This window comes from Muscardinus avellanarius, assembly GCF_963383645.1.
Source record: "Muscardinus avellanarius genome assembly, chromosome: 12".
NCBI lineage: Eukaryota > Metazoa > Chordata > Mammalia > Rodentia > Gliridae > Muscardinus > Muscardinus avellanarius.
This window is the reverse complement of record NC_137798.1, coordinates 12679441-12696287: the sequence shown is the minus strand read 5'-3', so window position 1 is coordinate 12696287 and position 16847 is coordinate 12679441. Positions and strand designations below refer to the sequence as shown.

Sequence of the window (16847 nt, the reverse complement as noted above, 5' to 3'; positions counted from 1 at the left end):
GTTGTTTAAGTAAATGGTTCCTGGAGTTTTAGCTCGTGATTGATGCCGTCTCTTCAGTTTTGATTCAGCCCTCTGGGTGGGCCTCGTCTGCCTCTGAGAGTGAGCAGTGAGTGGAGGTCGTTCTTGGTGTCGCCGCTCCCTGAGGGCTAAACCTTAGCCTTTGATTCCTTGGGTCACCTCCTGAGTCTCCAGCTTGATAAGATCTGATATTTTTACCTGGAATTTAAGCACATTATTTTTTACACAAGCATATCCTCTGCCAAGAGTTATCAAGAGAGACCTTTCCATTTTCTGTTCGAGGGGTCCTTTTAGAAGACCTGAGGAGCACAGTGAATGAGTTTTCATTGCATGTCTCTGAGATGCTGGGAGAGAATTAGCGATTTGAACAAAAATAATTGTAAGAGTAATAAAAAATCCTTAGGGAAAGCATAAATCTATATTCCCCCCTCTCGTTTTAAAAGAGATGTTTGAAAAGGGCAGTTTATAAATCTCTTGTATATTTTATTTGTGGTTTTTGTTATGTTTACCAAGCAGATAGGCTGTCATCCTGTAACAGGAAGTTTTAACAAGCTATAAAACACAGACCTTTAAACTACGATTTTACTAAAATGCAGTGACCAGAGGTTTGACCAAGCGATTATCTTGATAAAGATGTAAGATTTTTGTTTAAGCTAGGCCTTAGTAAATTCCGACCTAGAATAAGAAGAAACCCTATTATTCTAAGAAAACACAAGAAACTGCCTTAGTAAAACACACAAAAAGAAATTTTTGGTTTTAGGCTAGTATTTTATAAAATTTTACCATGAACAGATCAACATCTTAAAGCCTAATTGTTTTAACTGTAGAATCAAAGCATTAAATGAGATTTTTTTTTAGAAAATCCTTTAAATAATTCTTTTTAGTTTTAACCAGTCTTCTTACACGTGCACAAATGTCAGGTCTTATTTTTTGCCTTGGTTTCTAGCTTCCTCAAGCCTTTTACAACCGGCTTGTCTTTTGAACGTCATTCCCATCTTCCTCTCTCCGTTGGAGTAGCTCAGTAACTTAGAACAAAATCCTGCCGTGTGGATCCTTTTCATCTGAAAGCATTCTCTTTTTTCCTTTAGCCCTCTTACTAAAATACCTCTTCATATCAATAAATATTGCCTTTTATCTATTGAGTTTCTTATATTAAAAATAATCCTGCCGGACGTGGTGGCACATGCTTGTAATCTCAGCATTCGGGAGGCTGAGACAGGAGGATCGCGGTTTGCGGACAGCCTCAGCTACTTAGTGAGGCCCTTTGCAACTCAGTGAGACCCTATTTTAAAATGAAGAATAAAAAATAGGGCTGGAAGTATAGCTTAGAGGTAGAATGCCCCTGGGTCCCATCCACAGTACTGAAAAAAAATCCCTATAAAAGTCATTTAATTTGGATAAATTACCTTTAAGATAATATGTTTGTTTTTAATAGTTGTTCATCAAAATACAGCCTAAAAATTTTTTAGCCTTTTATATACAGAAAAAATTTTTTAACTCAATAATTTGTTTAGTGTTCAAAAGAAGGCAATTTTAATCTGTTTTGCCTATATGATGAACATATTTGATAGACTTTATTTAGCAACTAATGTGTATCATTTTAGTTTATATTATATAGATGTTTAAAGAGATTTATGAAAGCTTATATCATTTATATTTACCTAATTTACCAGTTTTAATAGCTATTTTAGATAATCTGTGAAAACCAAGATATGAAACAGTATTTTAAGTCTTTTCTTCCTGTAAAGGAAAAAACTAAAAAAAAAAAAAAAGGTCATTATACTTTAGACATAAAAAATAGATCTAATCCTGATTGGCAAGTATTCTGAAAAATAATCATGTTAGTAATTTTAATCATTTATATTTACCTAATTTACCAGTTTTAATAGCTATTTTAGATAATCTGTGAAAACCAAGATATGAAACAGTATTTTAAGTCTTTTCTTCCTGTAAAGGAAAAAACTAAAAAAAAAATGGTCATTATACTTTAGACATAAAAAATAGATCTAATCCTGATTGGCAAGTATTCTGAAAAATAATCATGTTAGTAATTTTAATAATATCTTTTACTCTTATTTTTACCAACATTTTTTTTTTTTTTTTTTTTTTTTTTGGTGGTACTGGGTTCCTGGAAACCCTTCTACCTCCAGGCTACACTCCCAGACCTATTTTACATATTTTTAAATTTGGAAACAGGGTCTCTTAGGCCAGTGAGGCTGGCTTCGAACCTGTGCGATCCTCCTGTCTCTGCCTCCCAAGCGTGGGGATTACAAGTGTGTGCCACCACGCCCGGCTTCAACAAATTTAAAATAACTTTTATTTTGCAGTACTGGGGATGGAACCCAGGGACATTACACCTTCGAGCTACCACCCCCCTCCCACCCCCGGTCCAATTTTTTAGTCTTTTTATTTTTTTGAAACAGGGTCTCACCGAATACCGAAGGGCCTCACTAAGTAGCTGAGGCAGTCCAAGAACTACGACCCTCTCCAGTCTCCGCATCCTGAATGTTGGGATTACATGCATGTGCCACCATGCCCGGCAAAATAACTTTCTTTTTAAGAATTTAAGTCACATGAACTGGAAGGTATTTGGATCTATTTTAGTTGTTATTATGTTTAATTAATGAGTACTCATTTATTTGAACACTGATTTTTTGCTACCACGAACAGACAATACGCCTACACATAAAAACACACATAAAGACAGAGAACAAATATCATATTAGCTTTGATTTTTCAGATAGTTTATTTTGCTGGCAGGGTAGTAAGTATTATGTCAGATTTAAAGTTCTAGATATTAAAACACAGCCTATTTATTTTGTGCCAGTGAGCGACAGACTACAAAAATGTCTCCAGAGGGGACGTCTGAGGCCGAGTCCACCAGTCAGGGGTGACATAAACCACGGGGTTTAGGTGGTCACTTGTTGAATTGAGGAAGACTGTACATCATACATTACTGCCGCTTATTTCTTTGAGGAGAAAACCCCAAATAGTTAGATTTTTTGGAATAAGCCTTATTTTTCTACTTTACATCAGAACCAAGCTGGATAACAGAACTAGTTTTTTTTTTTCTTCCTTGTTTTTTAAGTTTTTTGCCTCATATATACTCCAGGGATACCTTTTTTATGGCCAGCATGATTATTAACCTGATTGTGACGGACAGTGACCATGACCCTAAAGGGTGGTACGTAAGCCATGGCACATGTCATTGCTTTTAAGATCAATTGCCTCGTCAGCACCTTGTTCTGATTCTCCCAATCTTTGGGAAGTTGGTTTTAGTAGATGGAGTGCTAATGGGCAGATGTAGCAGAGTCAGGGTATCCCTTCCCCAGATGTTAACAGGCATCTTAGTGGTAGGAGGCGTGACAGACCTGCATTCCCTCACGATCTCCAGGCAGCGCCTGTGAGCTCTGATATGGCATGCCTGGACTGCCAAGTCCAGTACGTTTATGTCTGTGTTGCTTAGGCCATTTTTTAGGCCAGTCAGATAAAGAATTAATTGTCACGTCAGATCTTGTATTGATTAATCCTGAAAAGGTCTTATTATTTACAAGTAGTGTGAGCAAAAAAAAAAAAATTTTTTTTTAAATTTTTTTACCCTTAGAGACCAAAAAACCTGGTGATCGGTGCTTTCAAAGCCTTGTTCTCTTCGAAGGTGTTTTATTTCTGATTGTTTTTCAGAAGGCATACAAGGAATTATTAAAAGTTGGGCAATAAATTCTCCCTTTTTTATTACATATCCATTGGCTTTTAACATAACTTGGCTATCTCCAGTGTAATCGGAGTCTGTGACCTCGGGGAAGACAGTGACACCCTTTGTGGTCGGTCCACTTTGCTCTATCCTGAGGCCTCTCGTCCCTGGAGGGACGGGGCCAGACACTCCAGTTGGCACCATTGAAGACCACGTCTAGAGTGACAGTAATGTCTCTTCTTTTTTTCTTTTCTTTTTTCTTTTTCTTTCTTTCTTTTTTTTTTTTTTTTTTGTGGTACTAGGAATGGAACCCAGGGGCATTTTACCTCCGAGCTACACCCCAGCCCAAGTCTTTATCCTTTATTCTGAAACAGGGCCTCACCAAGTAGCTGAGGCTGTCCACAGACTGCCATCCTCCTGTCTCAGCCTCCCAAATGCTGGGATTAGAAGCGTGCACCACCACGCCCGCCTGTAATGTCCCTTCTGACTAGAAGATCTGATCCTGTGCTTTAAGCAACTGACGTGACTGCCTTTGCTCCCTGGAAAAGCTCCCCGTTCTTCCAAAAGAGGGTTGCCTTGATTATCAGAGAAGGGCACTGCCTGGCCCAGTGTTTTCCCGTTTACACGAGGACAGGGTCAAGGCGGGACCGACAGGAGAACAATGTTTTGTGTATGTCCTCATTTTTTTTGCATCTAGAACACTGAACTTTAGGCCTAGCAAGTGGTTCTAATATTTTACCCAAGGCTGCAACAAAAACATTGTCTGTGCTTCTCTGTTGGAACAGGTTGACGTACTCTTACATACTCAGATAAGGATTTGCCTTTCACTGAGGAAAGGGCACTCTTAACAAACAACTTGATTTGCACTTCATAAGCCATTTGTTTGAAATGTCTGTGGCTTGAGCATGGGGAACCTATGCTACTCTAGTTAGCCAATCTAGAAAGTCTGTAAAAGGTCCCAGAGGTCCTTGCGTGAGTCTAGTAAAGGACCGAGTGCCTCAGCTGGCCCAGCCAAGGACGCCAGGCTCTCCGGGGAGCCAGAGAGGTTTGTTCATAAGCTCGTTGCGACAAGCACTTTGGGCTTTAAACTTTCATACGCTCCAGTTCCAGCTAACATGGCGAGACCAGTGCGAACAGGAGGAGTAACTCACAGTTACGTTGTGCTGTTTCTTGACAAAAGTCACCCCAGGCTGTTTCCCACTGTAGAGCTCTCCTCTGGAAAGAGCAGCCTTAGTGAGTGAGCATCTGCCAGTTCAGAGGAGTTAGCTTCTCAAAAGCTATCTAAGACTCCCAGGGAAACAGGGTTTGAATTCCCTTTTCTCTACAACCATCTCTAAGAACTTTTAATGATTTGACGTCAAAGGGATGGTGTTCCCTTACTAATTGCTGGGGATTCTTAGGACCAGGACTCTGTATAACAGGACAGGTGAACATGAGTTTTGTGGACAATAGGATCTCGGTCACCTGGTCCTACATTTAACCCCTTTTCTAGAGCCACGTATAATGGAGTGCAGAGGCTCAACTCATCCACAAAAGGATCATTGGCAGGCCGCTGAGCTGGCGGCGGAGACAAATACTGCTGTCCTTAATCTTATTTTTCTCCGCAGCTGGCTCAGGAGGCGCTGAAGGCTGGCGGCAGCGTGGCACATTTTCCCTTGGTGGGTGGGGGGGACTCCTTGTTAATGACAGGGGGAGCTCGGGTCTCACTGAAGGTTCTGAACAGGCTTTAAGGAGATTCCAAGTAGTATGAAAGACGGTTACCAGTCCTTTTGTTCTTGGCACTGATAATTGTTTTAAAGTTTGACCTACTCATCTCACACTTTGGGATCTAATATTCCCTCCTTGGGGAACCCAGGGCAGGCTTGTACAACCCAGACTAATAACTTTTTATAGTCTCTGCTAGACTGAAGCCCCACCTCCACCCCCAGCTTAAGCAAACAGCAAAGCAATTTACATTGACGTGGTCTGTGGGATAAATCCTTCCCCATGCTACTTGACCTAAGGAAAACGTCCCTCCTTCCAAGCCTGTCAGCCTCGGCAGCTAAAGGGTGCGCATGACTCTCCAAACTCCAAGGTTTCCGTGGAAACTCAAGGCTTCAGCCTCGCTGAACCCACGAGTGGAGTACCGCTTACAGCGGGCTCCAGCCTTAGCCCTGCCTCGGAGGGTCGCTGCGCTCACACGACCGTGACCTAAGCCCGATGTATAATTTGGAGAATATATTTAATAATGGGTCGGGAGGATGTAGATGTCAATTCTCCTGGCCTTCTGTAGCCAGGGCCTTATTTTTATAGAAACTACACAAGGCGTCATAAAAGTTAATCAAACACAGAAGCCAACAGTTGTCACGAGTACAGTAAAGAAGGCCAGCGAGGCAGGCGTGTGACAGGCTTGGGGGAACAGGTCCCTTGAGATTTGCCAGCCTGTGGACAGTCCCACCCAGCCAAATGCCATGTATTCAGACTAAGCCGGTGCAAGATGATCATCTCAGTGTGAGTTCTAAGATGGGCCTTGACACACAAGTACAATAGTTCCTCAAAGAAGTGTCTCCTTTTCTCCCGCTACAACATCGGGGTGGAAGACTTGATCCTGGCTTTGACCAGAAAGTGCATGAATGCCTAGGACATAAATGTCCCAGAAGCCATTACCTGTCTTCCTAGAGAAGGACCGCTCGCTCTCTTGTGCTCATGTTGCGTCCCAGGCCTTTCAGCCGGGAGCACGCCGAGGCTAGGCGAGAGGGGCTCCCCAGAAAGCAGTGTCCGTTCAAGTCGTGTTCTCCCGCAGACGAATGTGGCCCTGGTGGCCCCTCTGCTGCGCCTGGAGAACAATCACTGCCACATCGAGGAGAGCGAGCATGTGCTGAAGAAGGCCCACAAGTACAGCGAGCTGATAATCCTCTACGAGAAGAAGGGGCTCCACGAGAAAGGTGACAGCGGCTGCGTGGCTGGGGAGGCCTGTGTGCCGGTGGGACCCAAGCATGACCGTCTCCATGACGAAGAGGCTCATGGGCCGGGTGTGGTGGCGCGCCCTTTATAAAACCCCAGTACTCGGGAGGCTGAGACAGGAGGATCTGGGTCTGTGGCCAGCCTCAGCCACTTAGTGAGGCCCTTTGCAACTCAGTGAGACCCTGTTTCAATAAAATAGAGCTGGGCATGTAGCGCAGAGGTGGAAAGCCCCTGGGTTCAACCCCCAGTGCCACCCACAGAAAGAGGCTAATGGTTGTGCTCCTGGGCTTTGTGGCCAGCTCTTCAGGTGCTGGTGGACCAGTCCAAGAAAGCAAACTCCCCGCTGAAAGGTCACGAGCGGACAGTGCAGTACCTGCAGCACCTGGGTGAGTTGGCTTTTTAAGATGTTGGGAGATAGTTCTTGTTCACACGGGCCTGGTCTCCCTCCATTTCTGAGTCTGGGAGGTCGGTCACCCCCTTCTTGTATTCACCCAACTTCAGTCCTCCTCTTGGCGGAAAAAGACCCTCAGTGGGCAGCTGGGCACGGTGGCACATGCTTGTAATCCCAGCATTTGGGAGGTGGAGACAGGAGGATCGCAGTTTATGGCCAGCCTCAGCTACTTAGTGAAGCTTTCCACAACATAATTAGACCCTGTTTCAAAATAAAGAATAAAAAATAGGGCTGGGGGGTGTAGCTCAGAGGTAGAATGCCCCTGGGTTCCATCCCTAGTACTACAAAAAAAAAAAAAAAAGTCCCTCGGCAGTTCAACTGTGCCCCTTGGCATGCAGCAACACAGGAGGGGCTGGAGCTTAAACTTGTGTGAAATGATTTCCGGAGCTGCCCTCTGTATACCTGCATATCTGCCCTCCCAGTCTAGTCAGACATGTCTGTCTTCTGTCAACAACTGACATGGCTGACTTTTCCCTCCAGGCACAGACAACCTGCATCTGATTTTTTCCTACTCGGTGTGGGTGCTGAGAGATTTCCCCGACGATGGCCTGAAGGTAGATAACGACGCTCCTGGGATTCACCACGGCCGCGGCTGGCCCTGAGCATACCTAGCACAGCAGTGGACACATGGGGCCAGGTCACGCTGTCTCTCGGGGTAGACTGGGGCGTGGGAGGAAGCCTGTCCCGGCAGCGACCCCCACCGCCCTGTCTGCCCCTGCTAGCAGCTGCAGATGCCTCCCGCACACTTGCTCTCTGAACATCTCACTGTGATTCCTCTGCTTGTGTGCGTGTGGCAGAACTGCCGCGCTACGGTTCTGCTGCTAGAACTTGTTGTTCTGACAGATATTTACTGAAGATCTCCCAGAGGTGGAGTCTCTGCCACGGAACCGAGTGCTCAGCTTCTTAATAGAGAACTTTAAGAGTCTGGCTATTCCTTATCTGGTAAGACATTTTTCAGTCTGCACTGGAAAGCTTGAAGCCCAGGATCCAGGGCTACGTGGTTTTTACTCACCAGGCAGTTTAGGTTTGGGGTTTGTGTCACTTGGGATTTGATGGAAATGTAAAGGGGGCGGGGGTATTTTAACTTCCTCTGAAGAGATGCCAGGAGGCCAAGCTACAAGCACTTCTCTTTATGACACCTTCTAAATCTAGGTAACATACAGAAGGATAAAAGAATAATGTTAGCTGGGCATGGTGGTGCAGGCTTGTAATCCCAGTACTTGGGAGGCTGAGACAGGAGGATCAGGGTTCACAGCCAGCCTCGGCGATTTAGTGGGGCCCTCCTCAACATAGTGAGACCCTGTTTAAAAATAAAGAATAAGCCAGGCCTGGCGGCGCACACTTGTAATCCCAGCATTCGGTAGGCCAGAGGATCATGGTTTGTGGACAGCCTCAGCTACTTAGTGAGGCCCTCCGCAACTTAGTGAGACCCTTTTTCAAAATAAAGAATAAGAAATAGGGCAGGGGGTGTAGCTCTATGGTTAAATGCCCCTGGGTTCCATCCCCAAACCCACACACACACAAAAAGAAAACAAATAAATTTTAAAAAGTAAAAATAAAGAATAAAAACCTGGACTGGGGGTGTAGCTTGAAGGTAGAATGCCCCTGGATTCCATCCCCAGCACCACAAAAGAAAAACAAAAGAAAGAATGTTGTTTTAGTAAAAAATGTAGAAGTCACATTTATACAACAAAATTCAGCTGTGATAAGGGTGTACAAATAAGTACCCGAACGGAAGCGTTTAGCCCTAATCATGCTGGCGCTAAGAATTTGAAGGCTTGTGGGGCAAAATCACTAAAGGGGATTTAGGCTAGAAATGGAGAAAAGGTTTGGGTTTCCTGGGTTTGTTCTGCGGGGCTGAAGTCAGCCAGACCGACCTCTGGCCTCAGGAGCACGTCATCCACGTGTGGGAGGAGACGGGCCCCTGCTTCCACAACTGCCTGATCCAGCTGTACTGCGAGAAGGTGCAGGCCCTGATGAAGGACTACCTCCTGTCCTTCCCTGCAGGTCAGTTCTCCCTGGGAGCTGGCGGGCCCAGGCCTTGGGGGCAAGACGGAGCTGGGGGCCGTGTGTGGTGGTGGGCAGGAAAGCAGGGTCTTCTGCCCTGGCTGGCGGGAGGTCCCTTAGAGGAGCCAGGTGTGCCAGTCCGCAGGCCCACACATGGACTCTGGAGCCCTCGCCTGGCTCTGGGCATCTGTGGAGTCATCCCTGGAGGAGGGCACAGGACAGCTCTGTCTGTAAGTGCTGGTGAGCGACAGGTCGACCTTCCGGTTCTCTCGCTTGCGTTTTGAACCCTAAGCTGATGTTTCGAGGCCAGAGAGACCATGAAGTAAAAGAATGCTGCCGGTGGCGTGCTCTCTGATCATGCAGGGACATCACTGAGCCCGTGCCCTCGTTTTCCTTGGTGGCCCCAAGTCGCTGCCTGGCAGCGTCCTTTCATGTCAAGCTTGTTTCCGTTAAAGGCAAAACCCCAGTCCCTGCTGGAGAGGAAGAGGGTGAACTGGGAGAATACCGGCAAAAGTTACTCATGTTCTTGGAGATTTCCAGCTACTATGACCCAGGCCAGCTCATCTGTGATTTTCCCTTTGATGGTGAGTGTCTGGCTTAGGACCAGAAGCCAGTTCAGCTGAAGATAACGCGCAAGCCAGCCTCTCTCCTTTTACTTTCCCCAGCCTTCCACAAAGGTGGGTCTGGGGAAACTTGATCTGGGGCCAGTGCTCCTGTGTGTCCCCTCTGAAGATTCACTTTTGTACTGTGCCCGAGAGAAGTCTAGTCTTTTAACAGGTGACCTGTTGGTTGCTTCCGGACATGTTATTAGCCAACTCATTTTCCAGTAGTTTGTAAATCTGACTTAATCCAAGAGGGCACAATTGTCTGATCCATGAGCTCTGTGAGCACTGAGAACAAGGGTTTTCTTACCTTCCCCGAAGTGCCCTGCGTGCTGCAGATATTAGAAATATTGGGCTGCTAACCGGGTGTTGTTACCATTCATAAGTGATTATAAAAAGGCGGGACACAGTGCCTCCTAAAGTAGCTCCTTCTACCTTCAAAAGATTTATACTTCTTCCTGGGGGGGAAAAAGCCCAAGTAATAAACTAGCATTTTCTTCCACTTACTGTATTTGTATTTTGGGGGTTGCGCCCAGGGCCCTGCTCGGCTAAGCGCATGCTGTACACTGGGCCACACGCCCAGACCTTTCTTCAGTTTCGGTTGCCAGTCCTCATTCATCCAGTAGCTTAGTCCCTGACCTTGCGCCTGCGCGATGGCGGTCACAGTTCCTTCTGTCCCTTTTCCTCGTAGGTCTCTTAGAAGAACGAGCCCTCTTGCTGGGGCGCATGGGGAAGCATGAGCAAGCTCTCTTCATCTATGTCCACGTGCTGAAGGAGACAAGGATGGCCGAGGAGTAAGTCAGCGCCATCGTCCCTCCTCCCGGGGAGCTGGCGAGCACATCCCCAGAGGAGCGGCGCAGAGGCTGGGCCCGCTCCCACTCTGCTGCGGGAGTGCAGATCACCTCCCACCCACCCGGCCGTGCAGGCAGGTCCTGTGGCTGGACCCCAACTCAGTGCAGTCCCTTCCCCACTTTTCCCTGCAGGTACTGCCACAAGCACTACGACCAAAGCAAAGACGGCAACAAGGATGTAAGTAGCATCTCCTGCCTGCAGCAGACCTCAGCGTCTGGTGTGACCATGGTGCCCTGGGTGAATTGCCTAGTGCCACGGGGCGTGCATCGGTGCACTGATGGTTTTTGCATGTGTGTACTGAGGAAGAGGCAAAGTGATTGCTTGTCCTAGTTTGCTTGGGATAATTTTGGCTTATTTGTTCGTATGGCTATTATAATAACATTTTAATAGTGCCCTGTCCCTTTAGAGAGCCATGATTTGAGCAGGTGTGGTGGCACACCCCTGTAAACCCAGTACTTAGGAGGCTGAGACAAGAGGATATCGGGTTTGATGCCAGCCTCAGCAAGCTAGCTGAGTCCCACAGCAACTTAGCGTGACCCTTTTTCAAAGTGAAAAAATAAAATAAAAAGGGGTGAGGGTGTAGTGTATAGGTAGATGTCCCTAGGCTCAATCCTCATACCAGAAGACTCTTGATTTATGTAATAGATTCTGTGGTCAGCCTGTTGAGAAGGAACATCGAAAATACACGTGGACTTGTCAGTGTCTGCAGACATTTGAGATCGTCATGAGTCGGGCTGGGTGCTGCTGGGATCCAGGGGTAGAGGCCAGAGATGCTATTAGAGGATGCATAGGACAGCCTCAGCCAAAAGAGTACCCTGACGGAGTACTGAGAGTGCGGAGGGGGAGGCGCCCTGTGGCTCTAGTACTGGGACCAGCAGGCAGCGTGGCATCCTGTCTTAGGTTAATCTCGTCTGCCAGGAAGCAGCTAGGGTCAGAGCTCTCAAAGCCAAAGATGATGAGCACTTTTGGAAGTTATTTTGCAGTGTTAGCATGTTTTAATGGTATAAAGTTAGACAAATACAAGGCATTTGAGTTTTTTCTCTTGAGGTTAAAAGCATTCTTTACATTCTTTAGCATTCTCATATCGCTGTTTGACTTGGCCTACATTTTGTGTTTGTGGGGTGGAGGGACTAGGGATTAAAGCCAGGGGCATTCTGCCTCCACGCTACACCCTCAGCTCTGTCGTATTTTGAAACCGTCTCGCTAAGTTGCTGAGGGCTTCAGTAAGCTCCTGAGGCTGGTGTCAAACCTGCAAACCCCCTGCCTCAGCTTCCCAAGTGCTTGGATTACAGCTGTAAAGCCACCACGCCTGGCTGTCTTTGCCTAAATTTTAAAAGGTGAAAACAATGGCCAGATGAGGTGGCACATGCCTGTAATTCCATGTACTCTAGAGGCTAAGGTAGGAAAATTGCCAGTTCCGTGGGCAACCCAGCAAGGTCCTGCCTCCAAAAGGGATATAGCTCATTGGTAGCGTGTGCAAGGCCCTGGGTTCAATCCCCAGTACCACAAAAAAATAAATAAGTAAAACAGTTGAAAACGATGAGTTCCAAATGCTTCATAGCAACAGTTGCTGTAGACCAGCCCTTCTGATCCCTAGGCCTGCGCAGTGCCGGGGGCGGAGGGGTTCAGGGAGGGTTGCTACCAGCCTAATGTGCATGACCTGAATCTATTTGAGACAGGTGTATCTGTCCCTGCTTCGGATGTACCTGTCCCCTCCCAGCATTCACTGCCTGGGGCCAATCAAGCTGGAGCTGCTGGAGCCACAAGCCAACCTCCAGGCCGCCCTGCAGGTCCTCGAGCAGCACCACAGCAAGCTGGACACCACCAAGGTCAGAGGCCCTCCAGGAGCGGGGATGGCAAGGGCCTGGGGAAGGACTGGCCTGTGAGCTCTCAGGTGTTGGCCGAGCCCCACTCCTGCTGTCTCAGCGCCTCCCACCTCTGCTCCTGTCTCCAGGCCATCAACCTTCTGCCGGCGAACACTCTGATCAATGACATTCGCATCTTTCTGGAAAAGGTCTTAGAAGAAAATGCACAAAAGAAACGGTTCAATCAGGTTCTCAAGAACCTTCTCCACGCTGAGTTCTTGAGGGTATGGGCCTCCCAGACTCCAGAGGGCTTTGGCTTTTAGTAGAGAACAGTTTCTCCGTGGTGTGTTCCCATCAAAGCAGAGCCTGTGACCCTGGGTCACTCAAGCTGACCCAGCAGCCACTGGACGCTTGGTTGCAAGTGTTTGAACAAGGAGAATGTGTGAGAGCTAAGAGACGAAGCCCTTCCAGCCTCTGCCTTCTGTTTCCTCACGCCGGGTGTGGAACTTCTCCCCCAAACTCTCTTCCAGGTCCAGGAAGAGCGGATTTTACATCAGCAAGTGAAGTGCATCATCACAGAGGAGAAGGTGTGCATGGTGTGTAAGAAAAAAATCGGAAACAGGTAAGGCTCCTCCCCTCCGAGCAGCCTCTGGGCTCAGGCGGGGACTGCTTGGTGTGGGGATGCCCAGGAGGGATTTCTGCCCTTTAAACAAGCAGGAAGCCAGGCATGGTGGTGAACACCTGCAATCCTAGGACTTGAGACAGGAGGATCACAGGTTCAAGGCCAGCCTCAGTAACTTAGTGAGACCCTCTGCCACTTAGCCAGGCTGTTTCAAAATAAAAAAATAAAAGGGCTGGGGGTGTGGCTCAGAGGTAGAAGGCCTCTGGGTTCAATCCCCAGTACCAAAATTAGAAAAAACCTTGGGCGCTGGCTGTCCTAACTGCGTGTAGTTCTTTAGTACTGGGAGAGCAGGCTGTGCTGTCTGTTGAGGTGGGCTTTGAGAACTTAAACACCGGAAATACGTGGGCTGTTGAACTATTGCCATGAAAGTTCTTCCCCCCTGGCAGCTAAAAGTAATAGAGCAGGCAACGTGTGTGAGAGAGAGATTGGGCAAAAAGTCTTTTTTTTTTTTTTTTTTTTTTTTTTGGTGGTACTGGGGGTGGAACCCAGAAGCTTTCTACCTCCAGGCTCTACTCGCAGACCTTTTTTATATTTTATTTGGAAACAGGGTCTCACTAAGTTGCTGAGAGCCTCACTCAGTAGCTGAGGCTGGCTTCGAACCCGTGTGATCCACCTGTCTCAGCCTCCCAAGAGCGGGGATTACAAGCGTGCGCCACCACACCCGGCGTAAAAAGTCTTTGTTTTTTAAGAATGAGCCTTTGAAGGGAAAAAAAAGGTCTCTCAAGCTAGACAAGTTGGTACATACCTGTAATCCCAGGTACTTGGGAGGCCAAGGCAGGATTGCAGATTTGAGGCCAGCTTCAGCAACTTAATGAGACCTTGTCTCAAAATTAAAATAAATAAATGCCAGGCACCTACCTGTAATCCTAGTACTTGGAAAGTTGAAACAGAAGGATTAAAGATTCAAGGATAGCCTTAGCAACATAGTTAGACTCAGCAACCTAGTGAGATCATCTTCTAAATAAAAAATAAAATAGGAGCCAAGTGTGGTAACACATGCCTGTAATCCCAGTACTTGGGAAGCTGAGACAGGAGGATTGCAGTTTCATGGCCAGCCTCAGCAACTTAGTGAGGCCCTCTGCAACTTAGTAACAACCTTGTTTCCAAATAAAAAATAAAATATGGCTGGGGGTGTAGTTCAGAACTAGAATGTCCTTGGATTCAATTCCCAGTGCCACAAAAAAAATTTTTTTTAAATAAAAAGGGCTTAGGATGTAGTTCGGAAGTAGAATGCCCCTAGGTTCAACCCCCCAGTTTCAACCCCTCAGTACCATAATAAATAAATAAATAAGCTTATTTATTTATTTATTTATTTATTTATTTATTGCAGAACTGGGGATTGAACCCCAAGGGCGAACTACCTACGAGCTATGCCCCCAGCCCTATTTTTTTATTCTTTATTTTGAAACAGGGTCTCACTAAGTTGTGGAGGGCCTCACTAAGTTGCTGAGGCTGGCCATGAAACTGCAATCCTCCTGTCTCAGCCTCTCAAGTACTGGGATTACAAGAGTGTACCACCATACCCAGCAATTAATTAATTTAAGAGTAGGCCAGGGATGTAGCTCAGTGGTAGAGGATCCTAGTTGGATCCTCAGTAGTACCAAAAATAAAAAATAAAAAGAGAGAGAAATGGCCCCATCTACTTGAACGTCACGCAACTCATTCCTCTTTGGTTATTGGACACCGATGGTAGCTACAGAAATCCAGAGACCCCCGGGGCAGGCTGTTGGCGTTGGGGTGGGCAGCCTTTGGGGTGGCTTCCAGGGAAGGTCCCTCTTGCGGATACTGCAGACAGCCCTCACTCCTGAGCATTCTCTTCCTGCAGCGCATTTGCGAGATACCCCAATGGAGTGGTCGTGCACTACTTCTGTTCCAAAGAGGTAAACCCGGCCGACACCTGAGCCCAGCACCCAGGGCTGCAGCATGGACAGCTTGGCTCTCCCACAAGGTCAAGGAGCAGCTGGCCTTGGGAATCACCTGGTGTCTCCCCATTTGGACACTCCTGGCCATTCTGTGCCCTGGAACATCTCTGAATTAATTAGACTCCTGGTCTGGCGTTACCAGCTTTTTAATAGAAAAAGAGGTTAGTTATACCTTACACCACTGTGTTGTGGGCAATTGCAGAGAATTTAACACCTGCTTGGACAGGAGGAGATGCACTGTGTTGCCCTGGCATACCAGTCACCTGGATAAGGAGACCTATCTCAAGTGTTTGTACCCACGGGGTTGTTTATTGAAAACTTTGCTGTTAAGTGTGCAGCTTCACGGGGACCCTTCACGCTGGCTGCCTGCGGAGTCTCGTGGGAGAGAGATACTACAGCCACGCGGCGTGGACCGCACATGCTGTGTATGCCACCCAGTGATCTCCACGGAAGCGCTGCCCTGTTGCCCCCGGCCCTCTCCCTTCTTCTCTCTAGTTTTCAGTCTCCTTTTATTCCTATTTATTTTTCTCCTTTATCTCTCCCCTCACTGTGCCGTCCAGGCTAGCTCCCTCTCTGGACACTGGGAATGCTAATATTTAAACGAGGTAAAACGAGGGGCAAGAAGAATTGTGGGACCCCTAGGAGCACACTGATAGTGCATCTCCGGCCTGTTGTACGTGGTCCTCTGGCTGCATGCCCAGGCAGGTGTCCCCACAGACACACCGCTCCTGCCCACTCGCCCCTGCCTGCTCGTGGGGTGGGCTGGTTTAGCTTTGGAACAGTTCTCCATGTGTGGAGCCCTTTCTCCCTCCCAGACAGGTCCCGCCCACCGTCCCTTGTTTGCTTTGCGGGGATTGGAGGATTGTGTTGGGGGGGAGGGAGGTCCTGGCCACATGCTGGGAACAGATCAGAACTGAAGCTGATGAGGCGTTTGGGAACAGCAGAGAGGTGCAGGAGGTGGAGACGGGAGCACAGGATTTAAACGATCACATCAGCTCTGTGGAGCACAGGGGGACCCTGCGGAGGCGCAGGGGTGGGGATTCTAGCACCGCAGGCTGCATGGGTGTAAGCGGCCCTGCACCTGTCCACTGTGAGGGCTTGCCGTCTTGCTGCCCGTGTCTTGGAGGGTGCTGACTCTTTCGGTGGCCTGCCAGTCCGTGACTTAGCACAGTACTCTTCGGGGCTGCTGGTGACTTGTACGTAGACTGGGCTCCTCGTGAGCATGCGCCCTGTGGGGGCTCTGAAGGGCCCAGTGCACCTGTCGGCACCGTTCAGACAGGGGAGACTCCGCTCAGGCCTGCACAGGGAGCCCCGTGGAGCAGCGCAGGAGAAGAGCCAAGTCTCGGCCTCGGCCGCCCACAGCGCAGCGCCGTCCAGCCCGTCTGCGCCGCCCGGTGGCCTCCTCAGCGGCGGAGATCCGCACAGAGCCTGCCTGCGCGCGAGCCTGCCTCCCTGGCCAGCTCTGTTGCGTCTTCCATCTCGTGGACTGTTGGAAGCAATAGGATAGTGTTTTCTTCCCACCGGCTCTCCCTACGCCGCCCCATCTTCCCAGCTCCATTCCTCCTTCCTGGCTTCTCCTCGCCCGGGAGTGTGGAGGAGGCTGCGGATGACAGCTCTGCGGTGGCTGATGCAGAATCCGTAACTGCTCCTCATAGTAAACTCAAGCAAGCGTCCAGGCCTGTGTGGGTCTCTTTTTTTCCCCCCTTTCTGAACTTTGAAAAGGATAATGTGCGTGCCTGCGTGTGTGTGTGTGCGTGCCTGTGTGTGTGATGCTGGGGGGAGGACGCAGGGACATTCTACTTCCGAGCTGCACCCTTTATTCTTTATTTTGAAACAGGGTCTTGCTAAGTTGATGGGAGTCTCGTTACTTGCTG

At 48.0% G+C, this 16847-nt stretch overlaps 1 protein-coding gene across 5 annotated transcripts in view; it reads left to right on the top strand.

Moving 5' to 3' along the window:
- Nucleotides 1-14952, top strand: part of VPS39 (VPS39 subunit of HOPS complex) — a gene marked incomplete at both ends in the record, with an annotated part of 52435 nt that extends 37483 nt beyond the window's left edge. For all 5 annotated transcript variants that reach the window (XM_080707583.1, XM_080707582.1, XM_080707581.1 and 2 more), the window contains 12 exons: nt 6492-6633; nt 6952-7038; nt 7584-7657; nt 7947-8045; nt 8993-9110; nt 9566-9694; nt 10404-10506; nt 10696-10741; nt 12244-12393; nt 12519-12653; nt 12900-12991; nt 14877-14952. In XM_080707583.1, coding sequence (XP_080563709.1) covers nt 6492-6633; nt 6952-7038; nt 7584-7657; nt 7947-8045; nt 8993-9110; nt 9566-9694; nt 10404-10506; nt 10696-10741; nt 12244-12393; nt 12519-12653; nt 12900-12991; nt 14877-14952 — 1251 coding nt within the window. The remainder of the gene's footprint in view (nt 1-6491; nt 6634-6951; nt 7039-7583; nt 7658-7946; nt 8046-8992; nt 9111-9565; nt 9695-10403; nt 10507-10695; nt 10742-12243; nt 12394-12518; nt 12654-12899; nt 12992-14876) is intronic.
- Nucleotides 14953-16847: the final 1895 nt, after the last annotated feature.